Raw genomic sequence first — 14,092 nt, 5'->3', positions numbered from 1 at the left:
GAGTGGGCAAGGGCTGTTATTTTTTATTTCTTATTTTTTATATTTTTTTTGTAAGTTATTCCATGATCATGGGTAGAAATCAGATGGCAACAGTGTGTGATACAGGCATTATGGTGGGGCTGAGGAAGAGGAGCATGTTCATTGCCCATTCAAGTGTGCTTTCACTTCTGTCCCTGCAGGGAGGAAAGCAGAAACCTGCAACTCCTACGGCAGGCCGTTCATCAGGAGGTGGCAGAGCTGGAATTTCAGCTGAACGATCAAACTTGCCAAGTCAGGGATGGCATCCTGATGGTATGTTGCACAAGCCACCGCTCTGGATCTTGTAGGAAGTTTTCCTGACAAGCTTGGATTAGAGGGTAAAGACTGCAATGGCCACTGATAGAAGTCCTTTTGCAGATTTTACATTAGATGTATCTGTTGGAATAAATTGTCCTCTAGGCCTTTCTCCTCCTTTTAGTTGCAATGTCTCATTTGCCAAATATAGCATATCTTCTTCAGACCAAGCATAAGAATCAGGCATGCTTCATATACTCTTGTGTATCCTGCTTGATTCCTTTTATTATATTTTTATTACTGCAATATGCTTTTCCTTCTATTTTCTCTGCAGCAGCTGGACCAATTACTGGTAGAACAATCCCATCTGTTTTCTGAGCTTGGACTCTCTGACTGGAAGGGAGAAAGAAATGCCCAGAATAAACAAGCACTTCCAGATGCTGCTGACACTGTGCATCCTAGAAGTGGGTGCTCAAAAATGGTACTTCAAAGAGCTCCTAGCAAAAACATCACAGCAGCAGGCTCTCTATCTGCCCTGCAGCAAGGGGCACCCTTGGCACCATTTTCTACCAAGACAGTGCCTGAGCCGAATTCAGATGAGTCTGACCCACAGGAACCCTCCACCAGCAAAAAGGAAATAAAAGGACCTCCCCAAGCAAAAATGGACTTTAAGACCTTTATACGCAATGTAAGAAGCTGTTTTAGTCTCAGCCTCAAAGTTTTAAGTGGAAGGGATTGCTGACTCACAATGCAGTTGAGCTATGCAGTGCCTCGTTGCCACAGCCTAGATCAGGACACTTTCCTGCTAAACTGTGTGTTCATCCCAAGGGACGGAGCCTGTGCTTCAGGGCACTGTCAGCCTGCACAGGCAGCACAAGAACAGGCTGGGACTGGACCTGCCTTGCTATTTCTCTCTAAGCTGTGGCAGTGACCCAGATGCTCCAGAGAGAAGCACATATGAATACGTACATGATGTTTGCTAGGCTTGCTTGAACTCTGGATGCAACTGTTCAACTAATTGGTATATTCAAATCTCTCCCATAGTGTGGAATTAGTAATTTATGGCTTCAATTTGCAAAGCCAATTACCTGGTTTTACAAGGGCAGTAAAGGCAGTGAAACGGAAGGTTTGTTGTTTTTCCAAAGAAATTTTAACTCAGCATTTCTGACAGATCTAATCTCACAAAGTAGTCATAAAAAAAAAAAAAGTTTGCCTGTCTTTCTGTGTATTAAATATTTCTAGCTATTAAATATTTCTAGCTAATTTCTTATCTGCCTTACACTTTGATGATCTGTTCTATCTCAACATGTGTCCCAATTTTTAAAGAAATGATCATTCTTTTAAGTGAACTGTTAGGGTCAAATTTTGCATAACATTCATATAAACACCATTGGAAAGAATACTCTGTATTGTAATCTTATACTGTTTTCCTGATTTATGTTGATATTGCTATTGGTATTACCAAGCAGAATCAGATTCCTTTGCACACAAATCAAAGAATGAGAACCATAGACAGTAAGGAACAAGGAACTAAAATTTATTTGATATCATGTGTTGTCAGTCTTTTGTACCCATTTCCTTTTCAGAGTAATCTTGGTCATTTTCTCAACATAACACTTTTTTCCTTTTGTTTGTTTTTTTTTTTTCAGTTGAAGAAATCTTTCAGAAGTCCTTTAGGTAATGATTCAGAAGAAGGGAAAGACTGATGGAGGACAGACTGATGGATTTTGTTTTTAATAATTGTGGCCTTTCTCCTTCAATACATGATATATCTCAGAAGCAAATGAGCAAAACGCTGCTTTATGCAAAGTTTTGATCACAGCAGTTTCATTTGCAATCAGGTGACTGGCCAGAAAAGCAGACATCTTTAGAGGATATTTCAAAAACAGACATTGCATTTTGCTATTGTGTGAGTGCAAAACTTACTATGTTACTCTTGGCATGACACGGGGCTGTTCTTTGTAAATGACTTTACAAAGAAGAGGAGAGGACTTGTTTTAAGAAGAAACTTTTGAACTTGTGGACAGCCTAGGAGATACCTCTAGAAGCTATTCTCCTTAAAGCCAGTTATTTTAACATAGTCCTTCAACCAATATTAAACCTCTAGTCCAAACTACCTTGTGCAGCCAGCCCCTAGCCATCTTCTACCTTTTAACTAGCTAGTAAAACCTAATTTGCCTCTGACTAACTTTATGAGGCTTGTATCTATCGTCCGTATCAAATCAGGAGCTCACTGACAGTGTATAAAATGTTAAATACCCACACTGTCAAACCATTTCTGTGGTTAGTCTCCTGGCTGTCCTCTTCATTTTCATGTTTGCTTCACGGAAATCTAATTGAAGAAAAAAAAAGTAAAAAAAAAGAAAAAAAAAAGTCACGGGATTATAAACCTTCAATCAGAATCCTGGTTCAGTTTTCTGGGGAGTTCTCAGAACCTGGATTCACGCAGAAGAAAAAGAAACCCCCAAAACAACAAACAAACAAACAAACAAACACTAGAAAAGACCTCTCTGGTTTGGAGCATAGCAAAGAAATCCAACTAGCTCATTTTCAAAGCAGTTTGTGCTACTGCTTTCAATTTGGCCCTTCCCAGGCTGTGAGACGTCCTACTGGCTTGTTTGTTTAATGCTCTGAAGGGAGCTTAGGTGTCATTTTGGCTTCGGTGTTGCAAATCACAGCTCTGCAAAGGTGCAAATAGAAGTAGCATTTGCACATGTTTAAGGAGAAAATGGAGTCAAACATGCTGAGCAGCCTGGAGGCTCCCTGCACCTCGATGTTTCCACAGATGTTCAGGGCAATAAAATGATTGGGGGAGAGGTACATAACACAGGAACCGACAAGCTCCCCCACAGCCTGCTGGGCCATGAATTTTACTGGTTGAAATTTGCCCCTTTCTTGAGACCCCGCATGGGATTTGTACACCACTTCCACGCTATCAAGTGTTTAAGAGTTTACATATCAAGATTTGTGACTTTGAAGCTGCTGGGATTAATCTCGACAGCAAGCAGCATGCAAACAGGACCAAAATAACCTTCATCTCTACTACCTTATGAACTGCAACTGCAGATGTTGTACTTTGTGGAGGAAGGCAAATAAAGAGCAAGGTGAAGGATATACAATGATGCCAGTGCCAAAGGAATCCTGGAAGTAAGAACAGCTAAGAATTTTCTTTTCCTTATCCACACCATAAAACAAGCTACTTTTTGTATGTGCCACTGCAGCGTGTTAAGTAAAAGCTTTAATAAGTATGTGATGCTACAGCCACTGTATGCCTGTCTTATATCCTTGTGTGCAGGTGGCAGCTACTCTTGATCAGAAAGATCACATGGGACCTCTGGTGCCATTCGACTTCTACCATCTACGTTCACATCCAGGACTGAATTTGACTCCTCATAACAAAACTTTCCTGTTTGAACAGTCTCTAGGTGATTTGTGTGTGCAGTCCGGTTCCTCAATTCACTTTAATTATAATCTCATGCAAACTGTGGATGGGATTGGGTTCCCCATATGCAACACTCAGACATCCATAAATACATTATTACTTAAACTTACATTTCTAGCTAGCTAGCCCTTCAAGTCTTCCATGTTGTTTTAATGGTTAAGCTATAACCTCGTAGCAATAAAAAGCATATTAAGCAATGGGAAGGGGTAAAATCTTTTGATTTATGGTAGAGCACAACTTCATAAGTCCTCCAAGCATATTACAAGGATGTCTGGATTGAGTCTCGGTGCTGCTGTTGAAGATGCAAGACAAAAGAAATCATGCAGTCATTTTGTGATTAGGAAAGCCTGGGGTGGCACTGGTGAGTGTAGCAACCCAGCTGTGTGCCGCCTTTTCCTTCCACACACAGTGTTACCAGTCTTTTAAATGCTATCTTTTATTGCCCCTCAGGGCAGGGGAAATAGTTACTCATAAGTAAATATGATGGGATTCTTAATGATAACTTCACAGAATTAATGAAATAATAACATATATGATTGAGTAATGTAATTGCTCTAGCTGGCTAGGACCATAGCTTGCAGGCTTACAAGGCAGCAGGTCATACCTCGAGGGGGACTACATTGCTTGTGAAAAGCATTAGTACTAACCAGTTCACAAGTCTGAAATCTGAAGAAAACTGACCTTGTCACACTGCAATATTTCTGGGGAAAAAAGTAAAAGAAAATAGGTGGAGAAATGGCAGTAATGGCAGTATTTGAACTAAAGACTGTTGTCCTCCCTATTCCAGCACTCAAAACTGAAATGGGCTGAACCAATGGCTCTGTTTCATGAGACTGCCAAGGCCCCACAGATGTTCATGCAATATTGTTCAGATCTGCTATGGAAAAGGGATGCATAGGGATGGACACTGCTGTGTTATAGTGGCACTGATTCTCCTAGCTCTCCAGCCCTCTTTCAGCATCTCTCACCTTCAAAAATCCTAAAACTGCAGCCTCAAATCCTTGTAACTCCCTTTTAAGGGCTCAGTACCTGTGCCCTGGTAACAATTTCTGGAGTACAAGGTCCACATGCTGTCTCACCAAAGCACATGAGAGGAAACAAATTAGGAAGGCCAGGGGAGATCAGTAGAAAATAAAATTATAATAATAAAAAATGAAAAGAAAAAAAAAGATTCCCTAAAAAAAGCTAGAAAAATAAAAAACTAATGATTTCTTTTGCTCACCATAGTTCAGCACCATTTGTGTCACTTGGATTTTACTTTTTTTGTCATTGTCTTTTGCCTTCATTGATTTTCCCTGATGCCCCATAAATCTTTAAACCCTGAAGCTAAAAGAGGCTGCATTGTGCACCAGCTTTAATACTGCTTTTGCTAGAGAGTATAAAATCTAGAGGGATAATAAGGAAATCCATCTAAGGTACCCTGCCAAGGGCTCCCATTAGTCGCTTTACCAGGCATCAATTCAATAAACCCTCAAGAGCAGTACATGAATAAACATCAGAGCCTCCCTGGCATATTAATGCATCAGTTGCCTAATTGTCAATGCTGCCAACAGACTCCAAGAAAAGAAGTATCTTGGGAACTCAGCCCCTTTCAACTTCAAGTCCGACGTAGGTTTGACACCATCTTAGGAGAAGGCAGGGCTCAGGAAAGGGGTGTGACAGCCAAATAGCAGGGGACGGCTGCTTTCAGTGTGGTGCTGACCTTCTGCTGTATGCAAAGCCCAGCTCCCAGCCTACATCTGCTGTCTCCATGTTGCATGTTGATGAGGTGCTCCAGGTCAGGCCCATGACTTTCTCCACAGAGGACTGGAGTTAGTATTTGAAAAAAAAAGTCTTGAGTCTTGACCTCAAGCAATAGGAGTAAACTGGTTCTAAGCTGCTTGATATGAAAGCCTTTCTCCTCCGGGGCCACCAGCCAGCCCAGGTGGCAGGAACTCTGAGTCTTATTCCTGGCTTTGCCATGTGTTTTCTGTGTAACCCAGGCCTTTACCCCATGGGGACCCTTCTTCCATATTGCCTTCTTTCTGTCTCATCTAATGAGGTTTTAAATTCCTCCCAGAGAAGTTACTCTCTCATACTGTTCTTACAGAGCTGGGCACAGTGGGGTCCCAATATCAGTTGGGACCTCTATTTGCTGCTAGGATGATAATTTTATGAGCAGGGTTTCATTAAGATCCATTGCTACTTAAGAAACAGCTGCAGTGTCACTTTATAAGGCTGTTGACTGTTTTAACTCCCCCTGCTCCAGAAACAAGGTTTTGATCTTCCTTGTAGAAATGAATATGGACAAAAGAGGATGAAGCATGAACAAAAAGGCAATTTTCTTATCAAATGGGAAAACTCAGAACCTGAGACTTCCAGGAATTAAAAGAACATGAAACAATGCTATTCTCACTTCACTGGAGAAGTGTGTTTGAATTCATCCATCTTCATTTCATTCTTTTCCATTGTCTTTCCATGGGCACATCACTCACTCAATTAGCACAGTTCACAGCTAGTAAGAGGGACACAGGTGTGTCCCATTGAGGCAATTCAGCCTTAATATGGAAAACATTTATTACCATGACAAATAATGCAGAACGCTGGCAGCCTTTTTTTGAAATTATATTTTTCCCATTAAAATAAATGCCAGTTAGGACATTGGTGCTTATAGTTAATGACAGTCACAGAAGTAGTGAGGAGGTAAGAAGTACAAGAGACTGGAAATCAGGAGCTAAGGAGTTTGTTTTTTTTTCCCCACCTTTTATCCTAAGGGAGTGTGAGGGCTCCCCGGGGCCTAACCTGAAGATGCTGACACACATGTATCCCTCACCTGTCACTGGCAAACTCTGACCATGTCACCTACAAAAGGCTTCCACAAATACACACAGAGGTGAAATATTTCCCCTCTTCTGTGCTCTCTGCCTGGCCAGCTGCCTCCAAGAATGGCTGCAGCAAGTATTTAGCAGAGGGATTTCAGGGAAAGCAAGCATCTGCCAAGGGTGGCAGGCTGCCCGGGGTCCCAAAACAGAGCAGGGTGAGGGTCCTCTCTTCCAGAGGGATGGTGAAAAAAGCTGCAGTGCCCATTTCAATATTCCCATACCTCATCCCATTTCAATTTCACCTAACAACTTTTGGGGGAAAATCATTTTACATCAGCTCCCAGTCTATCAAAAGAAGACAGTAAGATATACCTGTGACAACATGTAGAGATTCCTTTCCAACAAGTGAAGCTATTGCAGCCTTATTGTGAAGCAAGGTGTGGGGGAAAAATGTCTGCACTTAAGTATTATCCTGCTGGTGATTTAGTTTTTAAAGGTTTTAAAATTTTTCTAAGCTACTGACAGAAACAAAATTTACGTGGAGAAAGGAATACTTAAAATTGCTTAAGGAAAAATAAATAAATAAATATTAAAAAATCTAATTACTTGAAAACTAGGATTTATTGTATCAGTCACGCTTCTGTAATGTCCTGCACAGGGGCTCTGATGTCCTTAATTTTTGATCTAGAAGGAGTAGCAATAACAAGGAAATATTACTCATGGCACCAGGAGAGCTGTTCCAGATCTAGCACTGCTCTAATCAGAGCAGAACACACTGGAAGCAGGGTAGCTCTGACTCCTTGCATGCTTGTCCCATTTAACAAATAGAGAAGTGGAAGCAAGGGCACCTGAGTCATCCCAAACCAGGCCAGACACATGCGAGAGATGCCTTTCTCGGGCCTGGTTTTCCTGCCAAGCTAACCCATGGAGGAGTTTGTATTTGTGTGGCTTGGGTTGGAGGGGAGCTGGAGTGAGATGTCCAGGGAAACCTGGAGCAGCTGGTGCCAAAGAAATCTGAATCTGGGAGATGAAGCAACAGCCTTGTGGTGTCAGCTGGGTGTATCCAGCTGTTTTCTAGCAAGCCCATTTTCAGAGACAGGCACCACAGAGCAGTTGGTGCCAGTTGCATGCAGCAGCTCTGCTGACTGATACCCAGACACGAGGCGAGTGAGGAGGCTTGTGAGCCGCACGGTGGAAATTTGGCTGTGGATGGGGCAGAAGAGTCTGAAAACAAGGTGTAGGCACAGATGGACATGGAGAAAGAGTGATAGTCAACTATTCTTTACAGGTATAAAGAAAATGAGAGACAAGGAACTACAAAAAGCAGGGATGAAGCAGGCTAACATGAGTAGTTCATTTATTTAAAGGTAGCCCAAAATGGTTGGGTTCAGTACGAAGAGGTCCTTCAGTTAAATAATTGAGCTGACAGTCCTCATGCAGAAACCTGGGGAAAGAAATTTACTTGTTGCTCTTCCCAGGGTCACTTATGAACACTTCAGGACCTCAGACAAGTAAGGGTTTTAGGGACAAGGGTCAGGTAAAGACACAGCACAAAAGAATGGTAAGTTTAAAGCTCTCCAAGCCCTTGATACAGCACCCAGTGGTTAAGAACACAAGAAATGGGCTATAGAACCAGATCATCTGCAACAAGACTCTAGCTTTGGTAGAGAAACTCTTAAATATTTTTGTGGGGAGAACCTAGATAGTTCTTGTTTGTTTGTTTCTTTTGTTTACTCTCCTCTCATGGCACCAGCAGCCACAAAGGTTAGATAATAGACATTAGCTTGTATTTTTCTGCCTATCTCTGTTAGCAGCTGTTAGTGTTATGGAATCACAGGAGCACATGTTGAAAAGGACCCCATGAGATCATCTAATCCAACATCCCACTCAAAGAGGGCCTATCCTGCCTCCTTCTCCATCAATATGTTTAATCCTTTTGTACCTTCCCACCATGACCTTCCACTGCTTCCTGTGAAAACGAATTTCAGAAATTCACTACTTGCTATGCAAACTCTTCTATCTGTTTGAAAGCGATCTGTTTCAACAGATCTGTCAATGAAACTCTATCTGCTACTTTTGATGAATGTTCCCTAATGTTAGAACTACAGGATTTGGTACATAAGATGTCTGCATTCATCTTTTCCACCATTTTCCTGATTCTGTAGACTCTAAGGAGCCTAACATCTCTGAGCTGACAAGTTCCTTTTAGTCTTTTCTCCCCAAGCAATTCCTCCATCCCCTTAATCATCTCCAAGTCTAGCTGGATTCCAGAAACAAGGTTTCCAGACTTTCAGCTTTGTGTGTTTCTCTCCAAAGCTGTTTTAAACCCCAGAGAGTATCTCCTCTTGTCCAATTTACAAAGTCAGCTTTATTACAGCTACTCATTCTGCTGCCACGCTCCAGTCTCACAGGAAAGAGCTGAGTCTGAAGCTGTTACCCTCTTCTATCAGAAATATCATGGAAGAGAGCTACATGTGCTTATGAATTTTGAGCAGAACCACCATAGGCACCTCAAGCTCTTTTCTCTCTTCTGAATCTGTTCTCAAGGTGCAACCCTTGCCAAATCCAAGTTTTTACTCAATTATATATCACAGTATCACAGATTTCTAGGTTGGAAGAGACCTCAAGATCATCGAGTCCAACCTCCGACCTAACACTAAGTACTCCACTAAACCATATCGCTAAGCTCTACATCTAAACGTCTTTTAAAGACCTCCAGGGATGGTGACTCCACCACCTCCCTGGGCAGCCCGTTCCAATGCTTAATAACCCTTTCGGTAAAGAAGTACTTCCTAACATCCAACCTAAAACTCCCCTGTCGCAACTTTCGCCCATTCCCATTTCGTGCCATGTCACCAGGCACGTAGAACAGACCAACCCCCACCTCTTTACAGCCTCCTTTAAGGTAACTGTAGAGAGCGATAAGGTCGCCCCTGAGCCTCCTCTTCTCCAGGCTGAACAAGACCAGCTCCCTCAGCCGCTCCTCGTAAGACTTGTACTCCAGACCCCTCACCAGCTTGGTCGCCCTTCTCTGGACTCGCTCGAGCACGTCCATGTCCTTCCTGTAGCGAGGGGCCCAAAACTGAACACAGTACTCGAGGTGCGGCCTCACCAGAGCCGAGTACAGGGGCACAATCACTTCCCTAGACCTGCTGGCCACACTGCTTCTTATGCAGGCCAGGATGCTGTTGGCCTTCTTGGCCACCTGGGCACACTGCTGGCTCATATTCAGCCGACTATCAACCAATACTCCCAGGTCCCTCTCGGCCAGGCAGCTTTCCAGCCACTCATCTCCCAGCCTGTAGCTCTGCTTGGGGTTGTTGCGCCCCAGGTGCAGGACCCGGCACTTGGCCTTGTTGAACTTCATACAGTTGGCCTCAGCCCATCGGTCCAGCCTATCCAGATCCTCCTGCAGAGCCTTCCTGCCCTCAAGCAGATCAACACACGCACTTAGCTTGGTGTCATCTGCAAACTTACTGAGGGTGCACTGGACGCCCTCATCCAGATCATCGATAAAGATATTAAAGAGGACCGGCCCTAGTACCGAGCCCTGGGGGACACCACTAGTGACCGGCCTCCAACCAGATTTGACTCCATTCACCACAACTCTCTGGGCCCAGCTATCCAGCCAGTTTCTAACCCAGCGAAGCGTACGCCAGTCCAAGCCCCGAGCAGCCAGTTTCTTGAGGAGAATGTTGTGGGGAACTGTGTCAAAAGCCTTACTGAGGTCAAGGTAAACCACATCCACAGCCTTTCCCTCATCCACCAAGCGCGTCACTTGGTCATAGAAGGAGATCAGGTTCGTCAAGCAGGACGATACTCCTCTACTCCTCTAGTGCCACTGGAAGTGTTATGGGCAACCTATAATCTCCCCTCTCTTCCTCCTGTTTTCATTGTAGTCCCACATCTTTTGTCAACACTATGTCTCCCCCTTCTTCCATGGATTATTTTTACTTGGATAAGGATAAAAGTACAGTGAGAAACAGAGAGGACTGAGAAGAAGAGCAACAAGAGGAATGCAGAGTCAGTCAGACAGGTAGCTGAAAACAGGTGGAGCTGGCAGACTGGGTTCCTGTGCTAGTGGCCATGCTTAAGAGACAAAATGACTGTCAGGAAAGAAGTTCAGTCTTTCCGAGGAGTGGGTCCACAGGGAAGGCAGGGACAGTCGCAGATACTACTTGCCCACCTCATTCAGCTACAAGAAAACAGAGACATCCATGCTGAATAAAACCCAGGGGTACATCAGCAAAGTATCAGGTCAGAATATATTTGCAGATCCTGGCTAGGACCAGGAGATGGATAAATGATTTTTACCATGTGCTGTGTGACCAAGTAGACACTTTTCTTTTGCTGTTTTCCCCTTAGTTTATAGCTTTGTTTCTTCTTTACTACTTTATTCTTTACTTCTGCCATGGGAGCACCATTGATTTTATAGCATATCATCTCATATTCAGTCTTTTTTGTGCTTTGTGTTGCAGCCAACTTGTCAGGTAAAGCTTTGGAGCTCACAAAGAGACCTCAGAGAGTCTCCATGGGAATATTTAAGCAATAGGATATGCTGGTCTTCTGCTAGGCAGCTAGCACTGTGAGATCGCAGCAAATTCAATACAAGAGGGATGATGTTAACACAGTTAAGCATGAATTTAGACATGTCACTGCTAATCCCTAGATTAACAGGAGGGAAGGAAATGTGTCAAAATAATAAAGTACCTATTAAAAAGGCTGTAGAGATAGACACTGATCCATAGTTAGCACCGATAGATGACAGAACGTCGTCAGTGAAGCGTGAGCTGTCATCTGGCAGTGTTCTGTTCTGCGGAAACCAGCCGAGTTAGGGACTTATGTCAGACTCACTGGGGATTTCCAGACATTGGAAAGAGAAGTAAAGAAGAAAAATTGAAAAAAAAAAAAAGAAAAAAAAAAGAAAAAAAAAGGGAAAAGAAAAACTTACCTTAATTTGAGGTCTCTGGGAGTTTCTTCTTTTGCATTCAATTTTTGCTCTCTATGTCCATAAGGGGAAGTGGTGAATCAGCAGGGCACACCTGTGAACTGTATGAAATTGCTGACACAGTCACTAATGCCGTTTGGTGGAATAAATTAATTACTGTCTTTAGATCATACAAGAAAAGAGGAAAAGGGTCTCAGAAAGAGACAGATAGGGACTCCAAAAGTCTAAGACAGCTGGGGCAACCCAGAGGTTATGAAAGCACAGGGCTTTTCAGGCCCTAATCCCATGCTGCTGATTTAGCTTCTCAGTTAGCAGTAAGTACATGAAACTCTGGCTAGTGTTGCTTCTTAATGCTTGTTAGTGGTTATTGTTTCCAGAGGGGAAAGAACAGCCTGTGAGCTGCTTTTTAGAGACACCCTGTGATGAGCCCACCATCCCCTCTAGGGTTGTGGTGGGAGAACCAAGCTACAGCAGAAAGCAGGTGATGGCTGGAGCCAGCACTTCAGCTCTGCCTGACTTCTAGATAGCACACTTCACACCAACAAGAGCTCAGAGTTCTTTAAATGAAAAATAAGGGGGTGGGGGTGAGTGTGTGTGTGATTTTTTTTAATTGCCTTGTTGGTTTGGAGCCTCGTTCAAGATTTTCCCTACAGCCTAGGAATTTAGCTGGATGTGCCATTCTGTATCTTGTTAGGAAAGTAAACAGCATACATTAGTATTTGTGCTTGTGCATGAAGTACATGATAAAATTAAAGAGAAACCTATTCATTTCTCTCTGGTCTGGCTTATGATAATTCTGCTGGATACCCTCTGAATCTGTCTCTTCCAAGCATTTAATAATAAAGCATAACTTCTAAGAGAAGAATAAAAAGGTGTTGTTTGTTGTTTGTTTGTTTGTTTGTTTTTTCCCCAAGCATATCCAATGAAATGTTCAAGGAGTCACATTTCTCCTTTCTCTGCAGCTGTCTTCAGATCTGCTCATATGGTTTCAAGGAAGGTTCGTGTGTCCATGGGTGTTTTAAGGTATAAACTTGATATCTGATTATTGTTATAGTTTGGTTTCTTAATTATATCACTCCAAGAGAAACATTACAAGGATAAAGATTAATTGCTTTTAATGTTTCTTCGTATTTGTTATGCTGCAGATGATGCTTGCTTTAAGTAAGTGGAAACAGGTGTATAACAATTGATTAAATTAAATTAAACAAGCAAGTAGGGAATGAAATGCACATGGCTATTTTCAAGGAGAGATATTGTAAACATTAGATAAGCAGCTGGAAATCACTAACTGCACAAAACTATTTCTTCTTCCCAAATTTATGACATGGAGGAAGCCCTGATATTTTCAATCATGACATTGTTATTTATACTTTTGTAAGGTATAAAGGAAAGGTGCCCATAACCAGGCTAGAGATGACATGGATGCAGCCAGTTGACTTTTCTTATCTGGGCCCTTCTGTAAAGGGCCAAGAAACATGATTTAGCATCACTTTCACACAGCCTGTGGATTTCCAAATGGGAGAATGGCTGTCTAAAGTCAATCATTTTCAGAACTAATTAGCAAAAAAATTATCCTTCATTCCTGTTTTGGCTAAAATTAAGCCCTTTTATATAAATTAAGGTATGACCATTACCTTTCCAGTGTTGCATCACCATACAAGACTATTGCAAATTTTGTGTATATGTGTTGTGGTTTAACCCAGCCGGCAGCTAAACATCACACAGCCGTTCGCTCACCCTCCCCCCTCCCTCTCTGGGATGAGGGAGAGAAATGGGAAAGTGAAGCCTGTGAGTTGAGATAAAGACAGTTTATTAAGATAGGAAAATAATAATAACAATAATAATAATAATAATAATGATAATAGTATTACTAATAATAATGTGTATGAAACAAGTGATGCACAATGCAATTGCTCACCACCCGCTGACCGATGCCCAGTCTGTCCCCGAGCAGCCAGCCCCCCACCCGGCTAGCCACCCCTATATATTGTTTAGCATGACGTCAGATGGTATGGAATACCCCTTTGGCCAGTTTGGGTCAGCTGTCCTGGATCTATCCCCTCCCAGCTCTTGCTGCACCCCCAGCCTGCTCGCTGGCAGGACAGAGCGAGAAGCCGAAAAGTCCTTGGCCTGGTGTAAACACTGCTCTGCAACAATTAAAACATCAGCATGTTATCAGCACTCTTCTCATCCTAATCCAAAACATAGCACCCTACCAGCTTCTAGGATGAAAATTAACTCTGTCCTAACTGAAACCAGGACAATATGAATAAAGAAGACTTATGAAGGGGAGAAATAGATTCACAAAATTCTCCAAAGACCTCAGAATTAATTTCTGCTTTTAGAGAGTCTCTGTTAGAGTTGACCTTCTCAGTCAATAAATGTGCTCCCTGCAGAAGCTCTGAAAGGCTCTTGACTTTTGGAGCTAAAAGCATCTTGATTGCTTTTTATTTAACTGCTAGCAGGAGTCAACACAGCTAAGGTAGAGCAAGAATCTACTTTCCATTTTGTTTTGTGCAGTTCTGTGTATGGCTATATGCAAAGCTCTGAGCAGCTACATGTGTACCAGCCCACAAGGGGCAACAGAAGTCTAAGAGTGACATTACATTCACAGAGAATTCACAGCTG

General features: G+C 42.6%; 1 protein-coding gene across 9 annotated transcripts in view; it reads left to right on the top strand.

Annotated features, from left to right (window-relative positions):
• ITPRID1 (ITPR interacting domain containing 1) overlaps positions 1-2,239 on the top strand; it is a 47,322-nt gene extending 45,083 nt beyond the window's left edge. For all 9 annotated transcript variants that reach the window (XM_083822214.1, XM_083822211.1, XM_083822213.1 and 6 more), the window contains 3 exons: positions 180-291; positions 608-961; positions 1,923-2,239. In XM_083822214.1, coding sequence (XP_083678340.1) covers positions 180-291; positions 608-961; positions 1,923-1,979 — 523 coding nt within the window. In that variant the 3' untranslated portion in view covers positions 1,980-2,239. The remainder of the gene's footprint in view (positions 1-179; positions 292-607; positions 962-1,922) is intronic.
• Positions 2,240-14,092: the final 11,853 nt, after the last annotated feature.

The sequence above is a fragment of the Anser anser genome, assembly GCF_964211835.1.
Source record: "Anser anser genome assembly, chromosome: 2".
Lineage (NCBI taxonomy): Eukaryota > Metazoa > Chordata > Aves > Anseriformes > Anatidae > Anser > Anser anser.
This window is presented reverse-complemented; position numbering and strand designations above follow the sequence as displayed.